Source organism: Nematostella vectensis, chromosome 2 (assembly GCF_932526225.1).
Source record: "Nematostella vectensis chromosome 2, jaNemVect1.1, whole genome shotgun sequence".
Taxonomy (NCBI): domain Eukaryota; kingdom Metazoa; phylum Cnidaria; class Anthozoa; order Actiniaria; family Edwardsiidae; genus Nematostella; species Nematostella vectensis.
This window is the reverse complement of record NC_064035.1, coordinates 7,034,481-7,054,451: the sequence shown is the minus strand read 5'-3', so window position 1 is coordinate 7,054,451 and position 19,971 is coordinate 7,034,481. Positions and strand designations below refer to the sequence as shown.

General features: G+C 43.0%; 1 protein-coding gene across 4 annotated transcripts; it reads right to left on the bottom strand.

The window, feature by feature from the left end:
• Positions 1-535: 535 nt before the first annotated feature.
• Positions 536-19,760, bottom strand: LOC116601533. 4 transcript variants are annotated; one of them, XM_032362439.2, is made up of 18 exons: positions 19,122-19,760; positions 17,103-17,270; positions 15,904-16,071; positions 15,477-15,677; positions 14,386-15,090; positions 13,443-13,532; positions 12,839-12,976; positions 11,690-11,734; positions 10,842-11,108; positions 9,686-9,946; positions 8,806-8,946; positions 7,764-7,928; positions 7,388-7,654; positions 6,223-6,525; positions 3,651-3,991; positions 3,078-3,331; positions 1,820-2,094; positions 536-1,293 (listed from the first exon to the last, which is right to left on the bottom strand). In XM_032362439.2, the coding sequence occupies exons 1-18, from the start codon at positions 19,186-19,188 to the stop codon at positions 1,142-1,144; spliced, it is 4,008 nt and encodes a 1,335-aa protein (XP_032218330.1). In that variant the 5' UTR covers positions 19,189-19,760; the 3' UTR covers positions 536-1,141. The 4 variants fall into 4 exon arrangements, with proteins under 4 accessions (XP_032218330.1, XP_032218333.1, XP_032218332.1 ...); XM_032362442.2 differs by lacking the exon at positions 8,806-8,946; XM_032362441.2 differs by lacking the exon at positions 13,443-13,532.
• Positions 19,761-19,971: the final 211 nt, after the last annotated feature.

Here is a 19,971-nt window from a genome sequence, read left to right as displayed (position 1 = left end):
CAGAAAATATCCATCCATATGGCCCCCTCCCCTTTGGAATTTCCAACCCCCTGGGAAAAAAAAATAAATACAGTAACTATAAAAAAAAGTATAAATAGTATAAATATAATAAAAAGAAAAGAAAAAGGGCTTTTTACTCCCCCCCTCCCCTCTGGAAATTCCTTGGCATTTGACCCCCCACCACACGGAATCCCCCCCCCGGATATTTTCTGAAACTGCACATTTTGTGAAAGTTCTCGACGCCAAAATAACGTACTGAAACAAAAACGACTGAATAAGTACCACATACTACACAGGAAATGGATGCTTTGTTTTAATCCCTTATTGTTCGTACTAATTGTATTGTCCCCTCCCCCTTAGCAAGGGAATCTGTTCACCACAGGAAGCACGCGTAGCTATTTCCATTCACTCTCAGTTTTTGTTTAGAGATACCCGTGGAGGTTAAGGCAGCGTTACTTATATCTTTATTCAGAGAGACCGCTTTATTCATAACGGAACGTATCGCTCCTAGACGGCGCATTAATTGACTCAATGATGACTTTTCGTCTAACTTTATTTCAATATAAAAATTATTATCCTTCTATAATTTCTATTTTAGCCAAAATATTTTGTATGCAATTCTCAGGGGCATTTCACTGAATTTTCTTACTTCTTGGACTTTCCAATATCTCGCATTTTTTTATATAACCTCAAAAGGGAAACTAAAGCAAATGCTTGTCTCTGTAAGGACTGGAACAACTTATGGTAATCAACCACATCTCGATTCAGTCTTGCCTGCTTCTCATGACATAAAGTCACTGTCCCTTCGAGGGTAAGGCACAAATATTATAAAAATATTAATCTATTATATCTAAAAATAGAACCAACAGTGGGTAGAAAACTGCCTATTCTATCTTACGAACATTTCATGTGAACATGGAGTTTTTGCGCGTGATCATCTTAGCACACTAACATGTTTTAGTGCCCTAGTTCTTATTTTTGTCTAAAACAATTGCCATTTTTCGATGTGTTTTTATTGTTGCGCTAAAAATTCCAAATTCACAGTTCTTTTAAAGAGAATAAAAAGGTCAAATGAGAATGCCCTTTCAGCTTGTAATGGCTGCCTTAAGACACCGTCCCCTCCGGACCCGTACTTGTCAGTTCAAACGTTAGTCTCCCTGGCCGGGTCAGCATCAGCTTTGCTTCGTTGTTTGCTAATTTGTTTTCTCATGTAAGCCATGGCAATTAAGCAGATGAAACAGAATGCCGCCATTCCACCGACGACCCAGACATACATAGTCCAGCTACTCGCTTCTGCAAAAAAAAAGAAAATACAAGTGGATGGGTGGGTGTGGAAGTTTTCTGCTCTAATGATACAAAAATACAGGATATTTAATCACTCAGAAAGGATTCCCCGCCTTTCTGTTTTGCTGAGACAATCCATAACATCCAGATGATTTTGCTATTTTCCCCCGCCATTTTGTTTGATGGTTTGTTTGTTTACTTTACAAATTCCGCGGGTGATGATTGAAGAATATTTTCCCGGCATTTTCCCCTAAAAAAACAGCCTTCAACATTAACATGCAAGGTACCCGAATTTTAAGTGAATCAGCGGTAGTTTCCCGCCATTCCCCCAAAACAATCTCCAAAATTAACATGTAAGGTACCCGGAGATTGGGTGGTTAGAAGTTTTCGGAGACATCCCTCTATATTCCCTTCCTTCTACACCCCCCCCCCCCCCCCCCCCCCCCTTCACGTTATATTAAACACTCTCTTGTTGCACTAAAGCCAGACCTCAGGAATCATATTTAAGTGTTAGTAAAATATGGTAAACGCGTACCCTGCTTCTGTGTCAGTGTGTCCGGTGGAGTTTGGACAAGCATGATAGGGCCTTGAGTAAGCTCCACCTCGGCAGCGGACCTACGATATCGGCGGGAGAAGGACGAGCAGGACTGAGCGCAGCGAGAGTTTGGATCTGACGCATTACACACCAATAGATGGCAGTGGAGGTAGACGAATTGTTGACCGGGAGAGATGAACTTGAATGCCTTGAAGCTGAACCTTTGGGTGTCCGAGGGCCCCGGGTAGTCTACAACTGTCGGGTCGACTTTACATCTGTTGCGGTACGGAAACATACGAGGTGAGATCGAAATCTTGGGAAGGGGGTTTTTTTTTAAGCCGTGAGCTGTCCCCATATTTTAATCTTTCACTCACCCCTCACCCGTGGCTATACCGCGTACACTTAGTATCGCAATTCGCAACCGTCGTGAATAATGTCATAAATGGTAAATACAACACTCACTCGTCACCATACCCACTCGTCACCATACCCACTCGTCACCATACTCACTCGTCACTATACTCACTCGTCACTATACTCACTCGGATTTGTTGCCATACTCTTAGTAAACCATTCTCACCCGTCGCGAGAATCTTCATAGAGAATAACGTGAAAATAATCGTTATATCACCCTTCACGGATAATGTCATACTGGATCACGTGATAATAATCGTCATATCACCCTTCACGGATAATGTCATACTGGATCACGTGATAACCATCGTCATACTCACCCTGCACGGATGATGTCATACTGGATCACGTGACAATCATCGTCATACTCACCCTTCACGAATAATGTCATACTGGATCACGTGATAATCATCGCCATACTCACCCTTCACGGATAATGTCATACTGGATCACGTGATAATCATCGTCATACTCACCCTGCACGGATGATGTCATACTGGATCACGTGACAATCATCGTCATACTCACCCTTCACGGATAATGTCATACTGGATCACGTGATAATCATCGTCATACTCACCCTTCACGGATGATGTCATACTGGATCACGTGATAATCATCGTAATACTCACCCTTCACGGATGATGTCATACTGGATCACGTGATAATCATCGCCATACTCACCCTTCACGGATAATGTCATACTGGATCATGTGATAGATAATTATCGTCATACTCACCCTTCACGAATGATGTCATACTGGATCACGTGATAATCATCTTCATACTCACCCTGCACGAATGATGTCATACTGGATCACGTGATAATCATCGTCATACTCACCCTTCACGGATGATGTCATACTGGATCATGTGGTTGGGATTTTGTGTGGGTGTCGCGTAGCAACGATCAGCCCGCACGTTCAGCCGTTTGTCTGGCGAGTCGATACTGACTTGAACAAACAGGCGGTTGTTGACTGTTACTCTCAGAGGAAAGTCTGCCGTCGCGTATGCGTTCGTAAAGGACTGCTCTCGAAACAGCTCCATGGACAGGACAAAGTTTGTGGTCGCGTTGCCTCCATCCATGACCCGGCGGATCTGAGGGAGTAATATTAACAAGCGACACTTTTTAGCATGGGATCATTGGGATCATTTAGATCGGCATAAAATGAGGAGGAAAGGGCATATGGCAAACTATTATCTACTTTCAAACCGCAATAGCGATGGATAAACATCTTTATCATCATTCACTGGATTTGAGATAGACGTTTATTTGACCAGGGGTGGCTGGCAACAATTCCATTTTACATTTTGGAAAAATCTTCAGATTACATACCCATAACCGCACACATCTCAACTAATACCGGGTACATGGACCGATCGATTGTTTAACGAAGGGCGACGGTGAATCATGTACCTTCATGGGGAGCAATCCGAATGTCGAAGTAACCCCCTCACTCGTGTAGAAACAACTAAATGGGATATTAACATCTTGAACTCGCGTGATCATGTTATCCGCGCCTCTAAACTCCTTCACCACGTTCGAGTACACGACCGCATCTTTAGCGAACTTGCTCTTAGTACCACACCCCACGAGTGGGGCCTTGAACGAGTAGTGCGTTCCGTTTGACACTGCGCGGCACGAAGGATCAGCCAAACTCAGGTCTTTCACGCTGTATCCATCGAGAACCTTCCGCTCCAGCTCGATGTACATTTCATTCTTCAGGCACCTCACCGTCGCTCCGGGCGCAAAGGATTCTGGGAGAGGAGAAAGATTTTCGAGCAAACTTAAAACATAAAAAAGTGACCAAGCCACACCCTTTCTCATTATACCTAATAGGTGTGGTGTAGACAAGGAATAAATAAACACAATAAACACGCCCCTGTAAAACAGGGTATTATTATTGTGTAGTGTCCAGATAGTTTATCAGAACTGCCGCTTTTTTGATACTACGAGCAATTATTCCCCAAAGGATAACCGGAACCGGAAGGGCATTACCCTGTTTTACAGGGTCGTTGCGCTGACGTTTGGAGCGTTAGCATTTCATTATTATTGTTTTAGAAGAAAACGTCACGAATTAGAACCCACATGATTATATGAGCTATGAATCAACACAAGGTTGAAAAAACATGTTTTGCGGTATAAAATAGAGAGACTACAGACAAGCTCTAGATAAACTAGATGGTCTTGCGTAGGCGTGGTGTAGACAAGGAATAAATTAACACGAGGTTCAAAAAGTATGTTGAACGCCTTTGTAAAACAGAGTAGTTGCGTTGATGTTTGGAGCGTTAGCCCTTCGATGGAGGGTTTGGGCAAAATGACACAGAAGAATGTATCAAAAAAGCGACCATGATCCCTCGCACGTTCCGGTTATCCTATGGGGAATAATTGCTCGCAGTATCAAAAAAGCGGCAGTTATGATAAACTATCTGGATACTATACAGGGCTAAGAATAATGAAGATAAAATTCTGATGGTAACTAAAGCACCTCGGTCGCAAACTAACAAATAATCGAAAGGGCTCAAGTCTTGAATAAAAAAAAGCGATGCTGTTAAAAATATCGGAGTAGAGTGTTGTAGTATCAGTAGTGTAGTATCATGGCGATACGAGGTTTGCCTGGGGGTGAATGGCGGGTGAGACTGCCGCAGAGGATCGCAAAGAATGTCAAGCTAAGAGATGATCGAGCTGTTATCGCCTTTAGTCGACAAAACCATGGCATCCAGCAGCAATTAACGGTCGAACAAGAAATACTTCATTGTTGTAAAGCAGGACTTCACGCTGTAAATTTTCTTCGATTTCCGGGCGGTTCACGCTGAAATACGGGTTTTGTATTCTGCACTGGTTCTAAGACTTTTAGAATTACTATGGTGAGTACTTACCGGGTTCACCGGTGGTCTCAGTTTGAGCATTGCCAAGCACAAGACCAGCAAGAAGGAAAGCAGTTCGAAGCCAAGACATTTAACGGGACTTATGACACCACTCTCAAATCCAAAACAAGACTTAGCTAGTGGTTGGAGGCCCGGCGTGTTGAGCTCTAGTGGCTAGTTAAGCGTTAAACGTACAATGCCGGAGGAATTCGTGTTTAGTGCATCTGTCGTCAAAAGGCCACCGGGGGTCAGTAAGGCTGCGAGAACCTGGGACTTTTAAGTCTGTCGTATCTTAAAAGATATCTTAAAAGATACGACAGCGACGGCTAGGTCTGCTTTAGGAGCCATGTCTCACTAAGACACAGTGTCACTAAAAGATCAGCTGCTAAGTAGATTAAGCTCTTGCGAGGAATGTCAAAATAGTTTCGATGAAATTACCTACACTTTATAACCACACATAACCACTTTTGTGACGAAATACTGTCAGCATAATCATTCGGGACGATTTTTCCCAGCAAACAAGAGGTTTTAATCTTCCCAGTCAGCAAAAAAACGGGACGCGGAACAGATATTTTGCAGAACAGATCCGTTTTGTGCGCTTGGGTTGACCATCCGGAAAAAACTTATTATGGGTTGACCGTAACATTGTCAGGCGTCACCTTAGTGTTGTTGCAACATACTCTACTTGACACGATTCCATTAGACAGCTATCTGATTAGCATCTTGGATACTTGCCTTTCAATGGGTGCTTTAGAAGTCTCGAAGGCAATAAAAGACTTGCGATGTCTGGTTAGCGCCAGTTTCCCTTGTCACGAAAATGTTATCTCATGCGCGAGCCACTTCACGCGAATAATTCTTATTACTTGTATATAAAGCTGATGCAAATTTCGTAGGCATCATAAATATAGGGGCTTGATCACAACTGATGATTGATTAATGCCATACGTTATTCATAACGTGATTAGTTCCACGGGCGTGGTCACTACACTTATCTGATACGGTCAAATTTTACTTGAAGACGGATGGATACAGTAGACACACGAACTATTTCATCAAGTTTTTACAATGGTAACTGGTTGTTATGAAAATATGTCGTCAAAGCTACACGCTTCTATAGTTACCTTGCCACACGGTGAAATCCACACCTTCCACCGCCACCGCCACGCTGATCCCCGTATCCTGCACCACGCCTTCGTCCCCCCCTTGTGCCTTCAGGGTGTAGATACCAACATCCACCGATCGGACGCGGCGGATTCCCAGGGATCCACTCGGGCTCACACTAAAGCGCCCGCTATCCATGTCTAGCGGTCTGCCGCGTTTGTACCAGACGAACTTCGAGAGGGGGTAACTGCGGATAGCGAGGGGGACTAGGCCGATGGCGCCCGGCTTTAGCATGATCGCGTCTCTAAACTCACCGATGTCCACTGCAAAAAGGAGCGGTCGACAATCACCCAAGGGACAACGATCAACTATAATGCGTTGGCATGCCAGGAGGCTCTCTTTCGGAGTTTATTCGGAATGTTTTCAAATATTGGGAGTCCAGTGGCGCGAGCAAAGGCCGAGGAGTTATAACTCCGAATGAAAGTCGGCTAGCAGACTAAGGCTTACATTAAAGTTTACCCAAACTAATGTCCAAACAAGAAAGAAGAATTAACATAAACTGTACACGCATATACTCCTACAGCCCTTTTCCTGTTTGTGTTATTTGTAGAATACACCCTATTTCAATTAACGTTGCACTCGAAAATCTGCATCGTGACCCGCAGTGCTTCATGGGTAGCGTATAAATGGCTGAGTCCTGACATCTGAAAGCCATGCGAACTGGATTTCTTTTATTATTCACGCTTATTTGCTTATACATTCGATAACCCATGAAGCACTGCCAGTTACAGTACATGGTTTCTCCCATTTTAAATAAGTGTACACCTATTTTAATTAGGTTGCACCCGAGAATCAATGTAATGTAACCCGCAGTGCCTCATGGATAACGCATAAATGACTGAGTCTTGGTCTCTGAAAGACGTGTGAACGTTAAGAGGTACATAAACAAGAATACTAAAGCTTTCTAAATATGTGTTTTTATTTACGCTTATATTTTATGATTTATTTGATACCCATGTAGCATTGCGGGTTACGACACATTATCCGAGTGCAACCATATTTGAAACAGATGTATACAACATAAACGTTTCCTGCAGTTCGGAGCGCCGCGACAGAGAGCTGAGCTCGTGACAGTCAAGTGGCAATGCTGTCACGCTGTAAAGAAGAAGAGAGATGGGCACTTACTTTTCACCTTGATTTCGGTCGTCGCGTTATGGAGAGCACCCTGGCACTCATACGTCCCAGCATCCTCTACGGTCACATTACGTATGACAAGGACCTTATATATACCATGATCCTCCACGAACATGCGCTCATCACGTGATGACATAATTTTCTGCCCATTTGATGCGAACCAGCCTACAAACGGCTGTCGGTAGACCAGGCAGACTCGCCTGACAGCTTCTCCTGTGTTAAGCCGGTCGCGACCAGGACTGAACGCCTTCACTTGCGCTAAGACAAAAACAGTAGAATCAGCCCTCCATTTAATTTCTTTTTGATGTCTGATTAGTAATCACGAATGATAGCACAAATGCAATACCAGCAGAGCCAGATATCTTACGTTCAGTCCTGGTCTGGTCAGGCGCGGTACACCTGCGGCTACACGAGTCCGAGCAGCACTTGGCTCCACCAATACAGTCATCGTCAGTGTCACACGCATGCGTAGTAGGATTGCACATATACGGAATACGCGACATCACAGGGCAAGTTGAATGCTCGGCCGGGTCTGGAACGCAAAGGATTTTATTTATTAATTTTAAGGCATTTTATTCTTATGAAATGTGTATACCACAGGGAGTCCAGTTACGCTTTGTGAGAGTCACTGGAACCCACTCCGCATGGATAGTCTTTTTTTTGGGGGGGGGGGGAGGGAGGGATGTGTATTGTAGAATTGTACCTGATACGACAATTTGAGATGTCCTTATGGTCGAGTCGGAGGCATAGAGGCGCCAGGAATCCGCCATGCGACTCATGTCTGACCACAAAACACAACTTGGGTCGAAGTTGTTGGTTTTTGTTTAGGGAAGAAAACAGGAGAACCCGGAGAATGCAAATAGCAAAGGCGAGAACCAACTAACTCAACTCAACTCGCTTTGGAACCGAGAATCGAACACGTGACCCAGTGGTGAAAGATGCTGGCTCCTTTAGTATCAGTACAGCGGTCTAGCGCCCTAAAGTACCCCATACTCACTCATCTAGTGGTTAGTAACGCATTGTATGCTGTTAGTACCCCATACTCACTCATCTAGTAGTTAGTAACGCATTGTATGTTGTTAGTACCCCATATTCACTCTAGTGGTTAGTAACGCTTTGTATGTTGTTAGTACCCCATACTCACTCATCTAGTGGTTAGTAACGCATTGTATGCTGTTAGTACCCCATATTCACTCTAGTGGTTAGTAACGCATTGTATGTTGTTAGTACCCCATACTCACTCATCTAGTGGTTAGTAACGCATTGTATGCTGTTAGTACCCCATATTCACTCTAGTGGTTAGTAACGCATTGTATGTTGTTAGTAACCTTGCTCCAGTGGTTAGTAACACATTGTATATGTTGTTTGTAAAAATGCTTTAGTGGTTAATACCCTTCTGATCTATTTACCGGGTTTAGGGAGTATGCAGTTATACCGACAGCCGTCAAAGCAGCATTTAAATTGATCTTGACAATCTCTGTCTGTCTGGCATTTGTCTATTGCGTCTGAGTCTAGGCAAGCCGCCGAGTACGTTGGTGTTGGGCAACTCTCTAGAAACCATAAATAGATTGCAAAGATCTATCTGTTAATCTAGAAGTTAGTTAGCATAGTATAGTCTATATTAACCTTACCTGACGTTTAATCGAAATCATTAGATGAATGATTAAAGGGTCATTCCCTGTACAACTAATCACATGTTGAATTACGCAAACATTTAACAACTGTACGGACACTTTGAACAACTACCCTCACATTCCACAACTCTACGCTTCTTCAACAACACTATGCTTACCTCTACAACACTACGCACACCTTCTACAACACTACGCACACCTTCAACAACACTACGCACACCTTCAACAACTCTACGGATACCTTAAACAACACTACGCACACCTTCAACAACTTTGAAAAAAGGCGCGCACCTTTTAAAACATAATTAGGAAAACCTTCCACAATGGTAGTGAAATGAACAAACGTCAAACACGCGAAATGAACAACGTCAAACACCCTGAACAACGCAAATACCTAAAAAAAACAACGTAATACACCTTTAACATTTGTGACACACCCTATGCAGCGTCAAACAACTTGAACAACTTCACACACCTTGGGCAACGTCACACCCATGAAATAACGTCACAATTTGAAAAACGTAACACATCTTGGCAAACGTCACACACCATGAACAACGTCACACAACTTGAACAACGTCACACGCCTTAAACAATGTTGCACACCTTACCACAATGTCACGCCTTTGAAAACATGTTAGACAACGTCACGCACCTTGAACTACTTGAACTTCCACGTCTGCCTCCAGCGCGTTATCGAGCACCAGTGAATACATCCCCTTGTCGGATCTCTGGACATTCTTGATCCCGAGAAAACCCATTTTGCCGACGGCGTAGCGGCCCGTGCGGTAGTTTAACGGCTGGTTGTCCTTGATCCACTTACTCTTGGGCAGGGGGTAGCCGCGGATGGAGACTTCGATTAGGCCTACTTCACCAGGCCTCAAATATTGAAAGCTCTTCTTCTTTTCCACGGCAACTAGATACGAGAGAAGATAAACGGTTCCATTAGCGTTGAATGAGACACGGTACAATTAAATTTACTTTTCAATTAAATTTTACTTTATGTTTCAGTTATACTGATGCAAACACGGGCTAAAGGATAATTTGATTCCGAAATGAAGCCTGATGTCTTGTTAGCGTTAAATAAATCACGTATCCCTACTTCAACTGGATGTATTTGCCTTTTAGGTTTCGCTCCTACAGTTCTGTCACTACGCGCTTGCGACCTTTCAAACGACTCGCTGTGTAACCGCCGCCACCTGGTAAATGAGTAACTCGAGCCCTTCGACCCCCAGCGTCGCGTTTTTTCTCTTCCCCACTATAAAATATCATAGCATTCAGGCGTTACAGTTTATTATAGCATTCTGGCGTTACGGTTCATCATAGCATTCAGGCGTTACGGTTTATCATAGCATTCAGGCGTTAAGGTTTATCATAGCATACAGGCGTTACGGTCTATCATAGCCTAGGGTAGGAAAAAAAAAACCCTTTCCATTGTTCTCTCGTCTGCTCGTTTTCTTTGACTTGACAAGTTACTAGGGACAGTGATTTCCCTTGTAATGACAAGTCCAAAGCAGTCCCAGCTGAGGACGTTGGTGGTTGGATTTGTGTTGATAAGGTCGGATGCATCATCACCGTGCTTTATTCAACACTTACAAGACATTAGACTTTATTTCGGAGTCAAATTACCCTATAGCCCGTGAAGTAAACGGACGTAGATTGACGGAGGTAAACTGATTTCTTTTCATTCTGGTAACTGGAAGTGATTGCTTACTAGAATGGATCACAAGAAAAGCCCGCCCTAAGACGGCATGAAATAAAAGAAGAGCAATTCATCTACTGCACTCAGCCTACTGCACGAAATAACTTACCTTTAATCTTGAGGTCAAAGGCGGTCTTCTCGAAGGCTCCGCGACACATGTACTTCCCTCCATGACTGACATCCGTCTTTTTGATGACGAGGAAGTAGTCCTGCCCTTGCTTGGTCACGTGCACGTTATCCGAGGTATCAGTAGAGGTTATCTTGATCCCCTTGGGGGAGTACCACCCCTCGAAGGGCTCCCCCCTGACCGTACACGCGGCACCCGCCGTCTTGCCAGCCTCAGTCATCAGGCGGTCGGGAAAAATCCAGATGCCTTCTGGTAAAGAATCAAAATTAGCAGTTTTAGAAGGGATTAAAAACACCAGGGAAGGGATTTTTCTATTGTTTTGCATAGGACCCTAACCACCTGAATGCCCTGAAGAAATACAGTGTTTGAATGAAATGGTTTTCTTTTTGTTTTATCCCGTATCTAGAATCAAACAATTTAAGGTAAAAGACTGGTTAGACGCCGTTTTTAAGCCGAGCAAAATCAAAATTTGGTGGTATCTCTACCTCTAAGCGCCGTGCATTTTAGCATGTTTTACTGATTGTGACCATTTAACAGAAGTATATGTAATTTGACAGAGGTATATGTAATTTAACAGAGGTATATGTAATTTAACAGAGGTATATGTAATTTAACAGAGGTCCCATTCCACTATTTTGCTTATTAACTTCAGAAAATCCCTAAGAAGTACGATAAATAATTTTGTATTACTGGAAAGAATGGAGCGCGGGTTAGGCCGTGCGGGTCTATTTTACTAAATGCCCTGGCTTTTTAGGAAACATCTCCGGGCTTACTATACCCCCAAGTTATGAGATAATTATATTTAATAGGCTATGATTTTAGATGTGCACCTTTTCCTTCTGAAGGGTACGTCGGTTCTTCAGTGGTCATTACATCTGCAAAAAACGACAACAATTAGTCACAAATCAGTTCCGTAGCAAGCTTTGAAATATTAGAGGGGCACAATAAAGAAACATTAAGAAAATATTGGGGAAACCGCCACACCCCTAGTGGTCATTTCCTTATAAGTTTTTAAAATATTGGGGCGGGGGGTAGGTGCCCCCTGTGCCCACCCCCTGCTAGGGCCCTGAAAAAATTCTTCCGACACAATTGGCAATTTGTCATTCAAGACTTTGTTATACAATGGGATACTTAAATCTGCGTTTTGGTATTATTTAGGGGTAATTTTTGGTCCTGGAGTATTTTTAGGGAGGCATTGTTTTGGTTATGCAGATATTTTTAGCGGTATCGTTTGAATTTCCCGACGAGCATCCCTATCACTTTTACCTGGAAGAGCTGTCTGCTTTTTGGCCGGTTAATTAGCTTAACTTTAGGCCGAATTTATTTCAAAAGACAAGGAGTTTGGAAGTCCAATGGCTTTGATCAATCTGAGCGAATACCTATGGCTTCTTTAGTTCGATATGACTCAGCTTTAGACATCTTCGTTGTTAGTTTTGGCATGGTAGATGGCTTGATGGAGGGCGCGTGCGACATTTCTGTATGAAAAATCCTCTCAAACTAAACATTGAGGCAGTGTAACAGAGCTAGAAGGAATTGCCGAAAAGGCGAGTGAAAAAAGTGAAAAACCCTCTCAAACGAAAATTAAGGCAGTGTAACAGTGAGAAACCTTTGAGTCAGAAGGAAATGCCGAAGAGGCAAAGGTCCGCTAAATGGCCGAATAATCCTATGGATGTTTACAAGAGCTATAAGCCTGAATCACTTCCGTCGATGTCAAAATCTATTATAAATGCAGAGAAAAAAAAAATGACCAAATAAGAAAGTCTAAAAAAAGAAAAAAGGATATCGACGGAAAGTTCGGGAGGTCAAAAAGGCTCAAGCTGAGACATTTGCTTTATAGAAAAGAGACACTAGCTGTAAAAAATAAGTAGCTGAAATTCTCGAGAAGAGGAATTCAAGTGAGGTGGGTGTGGTCGGTTATGGCTTTGCTAACGCAAAAGTTACCGTAGAAAAAGATGCACAAAAAATACATTAGTTTATACCTATTGCAATCGAGGGTGCTCTGGATGTTGCTGAGTTAATATCGGACGTAGGCTTTTGGGACGAGGTGGAGCGCTCTGTTGGAGCTGATGTGGAACGCAGTGGCATTGTCGTCGACTCCAGGGAGGTAGCCAAAATCTCTAGGGGTAACAATGTACGTTCCTTTTTGATTACGGATATATTGTACGTTGAACGGTAGGTAACGCACGTGATGTCACGCCAGATTGTCATATCAGGAGAAATATGTGTGTCACGTCACGCAGGCGACAACATGTAAGTTATGTCACGTCACTCAGAACAAGTGATGTCACGCCAGATTGCCATATTAGGAGAAAAGCATGTGTCACGTCGGCGATATCACGTAAGTAAGGAACAAGTGATGTAAAACGTAAGTAGGTGATGTCTCGTAATTAGGTGATGTCACGTAAGTAGGTGATGTCACGTAAGTAGGTGATGTCACGCCAAATTATCATTTTAGGAGAAGCAGATTATCACGGGTGTACGAAAATGATAAATACATTTAAAAGACGATGGAATTGCATGGTACGAATAACTATTTCAAAGGTAAATAGAAGCCATACATTCACCGAAAACCAAAACGTGTACCTTCCGTCATCACGTTGACAGTCATGGTGTCACCTGGTCGTGGCGAACCTGTTTCCATGGTGACCGGTGACCATGTAGAGAAGGGTGTATCTACGGATGCAATGTCTCCCACATGTTTGAGCACGTTTGGATTGGTGGACAAAGATAAAAAGAATCTCTTTTAGAGTAAGGTACGTGAACAAAGATACGAAAAGAATCTCTTTTAGAGTAAGGTACGTGAACAAAGATAAAAAGAATCTCTTTTAGAGTAAGGTACGTGAACAAGGATAAAAAGAATCTCTTTTAGAGTAAGATAGTTGAACAAGGATAAACAAAATCTCTTTTGGAGTAAGGTAGGCGAACAAGGATAAAAATAATCTCTTTTAGAGTAAGCTAGGTGAACCAGGATAAAAAGAATCTCTTTTAGAGTAAGGTAGGTTAACAAGATTAAAAAGAATTCTTTTATAATAAGGTATGTGAATAAGATAAAAAGAGTCTCTTTTTCCGCATGTTACGATCGGTAAAATGAGAATAGTGGGATTGTCGCGAATGACACGAAAAAGCATAAGACGTTTGTAATCGGTGATGACTGTCTTGTGCTAGATTGTTGTCTTAAAAAATATAGCATGCAATTACACCTTTGATGGCAATAGTTGTCGTTCTCGATGTTGATGTTTTGAACATTTCTGTTAAATAGTGAGCTTCTTCAGACAAAAATTGATGAGAAATTTGATCAGAGAAGATAAAAAAATGCAAAATATCTGCCAATAAGTTCTAAAATCACTAGGTTCTTACACGCGGGCTATTACTGCACTATGAAGCATGCAGATAGGATTAGGGACAGTATATGTACGAAAGCTGGTGCGAAAGCAGCAAAAACTCTCTTCCTCTGAATTTTAGAGCTTCATATTATATGAATTCTGGGTGTAAGGCCCAGACCCTGAAAAGATCATATTGGACTAACCTGGTGTTGATCTGGTCCTGTGCTTTCGCTCAGTCGTCGGCTTTTTCTCGGTCATCGCCGTTTGCTTGGTAGTAGGTATTTGCTCAGTCATCGGCAGCTTAGTTGTCGTCGGCTTTTTTTCGGTGATCGGTAATTGCTTAGTCGTCGGCTTTTTCTCGGTCATCGGCATTTTATTGGTCGTAGGTATTTGCTCAGTCATCGGCAGCTTAGTTGTCGTCGGCTTTTTTTCGGTGATTGGTAATTGCTTAGTCGTCGGCTTTTTCTCGCTCATCGGCATTTTATTGGTCGTAGAAAATTGGTATGTTGCCGGCATTTGCTTGGTGCTACGCATTCTTTCAGTAATCGGTATTTGCTTGGTCGTAGGCATTTCGGGGGTCGCCTGGATTTGCCCCGTCGTTGGCACTCGTTTTGTCGTCGGTTTTTGTTCCGACGTTGGTATTCGTTCTGTCGTTGGCATTTGTTTTGCTGTCGGCGTCCGTTGAGTGGTAAATACCGGTTCGGTGGCTGGTGTCGGCGTTCGTTTACTTGTCGGCAAGGCAGTAGTTTGTTGTGTCACCGGAGGTACGCAAACGCTGGTGCAGCCATTATCACAACATTTCTTATCACTATCCCAGCAGTCGACGTCATAATTACACTCGTAAGCATGCGGATTACAGACTTCTGGCATCTCCAGGATTGGGCACTGACCCGGTTTGTCGAGTATGACTATCATAACAAATAAAGACTGTGTTATCCTCAGGGACCCAGGGCGGCGGAAATAAGAAAAACCGGAATCGAGCGGTCAAGTAGAAAGGAAGAGAGAGGGAGGGAAACCCTGAGAAGAAGCTTTGTAAACGTCGTATTTTCTTTTTTCTATCTGACAACGCTTGAAAGGGAGGAGGGCTGTTTTTTTTCCTTTTGGGGTCCGCGGAAAAAAATACTTAATTGATATTTGCCTCGCTCCTCTGAGTAAGAGCTCGACCATCTTTTAAGACATCGTTGGGAACTTTGAAAAAAGCTATTGTAATACATATATGTGTATTCATAACTGTGTCTTCACAAACATATCACGTGCACGTGCATGAACCACGCCTGTCTGATGCACCACTTACTTGGCTCTGTGATAGGCACGATCTGTGCCTTGCGTCCGATGCCTTCGAGTGTTTGCGACTCCACGCATTTACTGTTACACGTATCTGAACAGCACTTCATCCCAATGCTACAGTGAATGTCACTAGAACATTCGATGACCGGTTTCTCGCACGAGATGGGCGCTAGCAGGAAAGGGCACATGTCCTTCTTCTTGTTTTGTTCTAAAATAAAAATGCGCAGTTTTAGAAGAAAAAAATGTACTATTCTCCCATGGAGGGAATTTTATCAGAGGACGTGGTGGGTTTGGAGGGGGCTCGATGTGCCTGTGTAATTTCGTTACCTGCCAGAAAACCTGCAATGTCAGCATTTTACTTCCGGTCGATTACGTAACAATCTCCAGTTAATTTTTATTTCAATACCCTAAGATAAAGATAGCCACTCGCTTGCCTTTTTTCACTTTAGTGAGATGTTGCGGGAGCATGCAATTTTTCCCGCAGTCCTGACCAATACAGCATTTCTCATCACCAGCACAGTGGGAGTCGTCTAGACAAAAGTCTGCCTTGGCCGTGCAAGGGAACACCATATGCACCCGTGGACATGTGCCATGCTTCGTACCTAGCGCGACACGTGAGCATTATCCAAGTTTGCTAGGGGGGTCACAAAGGGATTTTGGACAGATTTTGAGTGTAGAGAGGAAAGGGCAAATGAGGACGAGCAGACAGACAGATAAATGGACAGATGGACAGTCGAAGGGACTATCAGACAGAGATTAAACAGGCGTACGGACGGACATACACTAGACTGACAGATAAATGGACAAAGAGACAGACAGAAAGACAGGCAGACGGACGATCAGACAGAAAGCTGTATAGTGGATGATAGGGTATATGGGTGGACACTGATTAATGTATGGGTGTACATTGATTGATGTATGGATGGACACTGATTGATGTGTCGGTGGACACTTATTAATGTATGGGTGTGCATTGATTGATGTATGGATGGACACTAATTGATGTATGGATGGACACTGATTGATGTGTGGATGGACACTGATTGATATATGGATGGACACTGATTAATATATGGGTGGACACTAATTGATGTATGGGTGGACACTGATTGATGTGTCGGTGGACACTGATTAATGTATGGGTGTACATTGATTGATGTATGGATGGACACTAATTGATGTATGGATGGACACTGATTGATGTGTGGATGGACACTGATTGATATATGGATGGACACTGATTAATATATGGGTGGACACTAATTGATGTATGGGTGGACACTGATTGATGTGTCGGTGGACACTTATTAATGTATGGGTGGACACTGATTGATGTATGGGTGGTCACTAATTGATGTATGGATGGACACTGATTGATGTGTGGATGGACACTGATTGATATATGGATGGACACTGATTAATATATGGGTGGACACTAATTGATGTATGGGTGGACACTGATTGATATATGGATGGACACTGATTGATGTGTGGATGGACACTGATTGATATATGGATGGACACTGATTAATATATGGTTGGACACTGATTGAAGTATGGATGGACACTGATTGATGTATGGGTGGATACCGATTGGTGTATGGGTGGACACTGATTACAGCGGATAACTCACGCTGGACATGTGTGGATGTCTTGGTGACGTCAGTGCATCTCCTGTAGCAGCCATCCCAGCAGCATTTTTTGGCGGCTGGACAATCGTTATCTCGCGCACACTGGCTAAAGATCCCTCCCGCGCATTTATCTGCGGCTGGAACTACATTACAAGCCGGAGGTGTGATCGCTGGGGAGTAACAATCCAAGCTATATTATGAGAAATTACAAAATATGGTAGTATTTCTGAGAGGCTTTTAGCCCTAGCGACATACTGTCTGGGGTGAATGCGTAGCTTTATTACTGCTATCTTGCGGTCATTGTTAAATTGACATCCAAACGGTAGTCCAATATACGTGGGAAATGATTTGGGCGCGCTTTATATTACAAAGTATTAAGTAAGCATTTTTGTGCTAACAATGTGTTGTTTGTGTTTACAGGGCGTGAGCGTCAAGGAATGTGGGTACAAATAACCGCTTGGTTCGGTGATCGGGGGTTATTTAAATGATGCAGTGGTGTCCGTCTTCGGCTAAAAATTGTTTCATATTTTGTAAAGTGCTGACAGTAAAAATGAAATATAATCTTAATCGAAAGACTTATTCGGATGTCTCATTATTAAACAGCCTTGATGACTACATATCCGTGAATAAACTAAGAGTATACTTGTAACGTTAACTGCGAATAGCGGAATCAAGTACACACAATTGCCGTAACTACAAAAACAAAAGTTAAACATAAAGGTATTGTTTGGCAGTCTAAGTATGGCTCTAATAGGTCTATAAGGCTAGCGCTCCTCACGCTTTTGTGCTAATAATCACTCCATCAATTCAATGGTACTTAGGCAAGAGCCTAACAGAATCGAACCACGCCAAACTTCTCCGCCGTCTACCGAGAGAAAGACGTGCGCAACACATGGCGCAGCCAAGGCCATACTCTATGATACGCGGTCCATTCAATCGGGTCATACTCTAGTCTGTCGGGTCATACTCTGGTCTGTCGGGCCATACTCGAAGACAAGCGGTCCATACTGCTTGAGCCACACAGTGTAGACAATAATCCGGGGTAATTAGTCGCTAAACCGGGCAAGGTCGTCGTTATCTTAAAACAACTCGCGATAACACAGATCCATTACCCGTTATCACTCCTTATCAAACGAATAGATTCATTATCGCTGTTCTTATCTCTATCGAAGCACGCGATCAATCTGGATATTCTGGCTTCCGAGAGCCATTGCCACTTGTCTGGGCTGTGGAGTCGATGGGCGAAACTGCCATGTTATACTGGGCTATTAGTTGGTAAGACGTTATTGTAACAGATGCTGCTATAGTGAGACATACGGCGAGTTTGGATAACTGATCCATAAAAGGCATTCATTTTGGTTCTACTTATGTATTCAAGCATACTTGATTAGCAATTATTGATGTTGGTTAGAATTCTTGGATCAATCACACAAAATATTAAGCTTCTTCGCTTTTTTTTCCTTGTGCTTAGTACATACACCTGCTGTTATCAATTACCGCTCTATATTTCTGGTTCTGTTTTGATAGAGCAAAAATACACAACGTTTAGCGGTTCCGATTCATCATGTAGACGTGCCAAAAAGCGATAATTCAATCTAAAACAGGTGAAACCTCTGTCTCCAAAACCTCGATCACCAGAGCCCGCTAACTAGATGATAATGCTCAACCAGCTGCGATGTTTACACTTATTGGATGTGTTTGCGTGAAGTAACAGTTCTGTCGTGATAATTCTGACAAAAGACCTTGGACAAGATATGAACGTCAGATTAAAGGCAATATGTACAAACTCCTTGTAATAAGTCAGCTCGCTGTAAGGACACTCATGTTACGGCGGCAGGAATCTTATCTCGGGCAGGTCAGACCAGCTCGTGCTTTTGATGTATACTATCTCGCGAATGTTTACAAACTTAGTATGCATGATACGATTAGAGCAATGCTGAATAATCTGAGAATTCCGCGTATAAAAGGAGTTGGAGAAGTTTAAAAAAAGTGTCGAGTGCGGTTTATTAAGCTGGACCTACCTGAGGCTATGCCACGAGTGAAGCACACAACAGCGAGTAGAAGAAACAAATTATCGAGAGGCGCCATGCTGTATCTGCTACCCTAAAGCCTGCTAACTACTGCTGATTTGGACTAGCCGAACCGTGACTAAGTACTGCTAGCAACAAAGAACTCCTCGCATGAACGACTGGGAACCAAAGGGTAGGGTGAGAGCAATGATCGGCCTAGCAGGCGTGCGCCAGTTCTCGGCCGGGCCAAAGTGACGGGAGAGTTGATTGCCCCAGTTTAGCATTCCACCCACACTGCACATGACACGGTAATTGAGCAGACTGGAATTAAGGGAAAACAAACAAGGCTAATACAAGTGCAAATAGCACTTTAGCGATGAATATGCGAAAGTTGTGTGAAGGACAAAGTAAAGCTGTCGCCGGTCTACGCGATTAGTTGACAGTCACGACATAAGGGAGTTTGTAGCAAGACTGTTGAAGTTAGTGTGCAGTATACCCCAGTATGATAACACAATGAATTAATCGATATTGACACTGTAGCGAAGCAAAGCGAACAGGCAAAGGGCCTACTAGTTCCTACTGGATTATACAGCTAAAATGAAATCAGCCGGAGCTTTAAGGCTCACAAATAACACCGCGAAAAAGGCTTGATGGTACCTTATCATTTTAATAACGTTACTTAGCGTTACTTTATACAATCATTGCTAAATAAGAGCAGTGTTCGTCGTGACTCGGGCTCTTGGGTTAAGATTCGTCTGCAGCACCCTCGTACGACAGATGTTGGTTACACAAACTGCACGATACCACTCTTTCTAAATCATACTTGTAAAATAAGTGACCGCTTTTTGTACAAGTTTTGTCC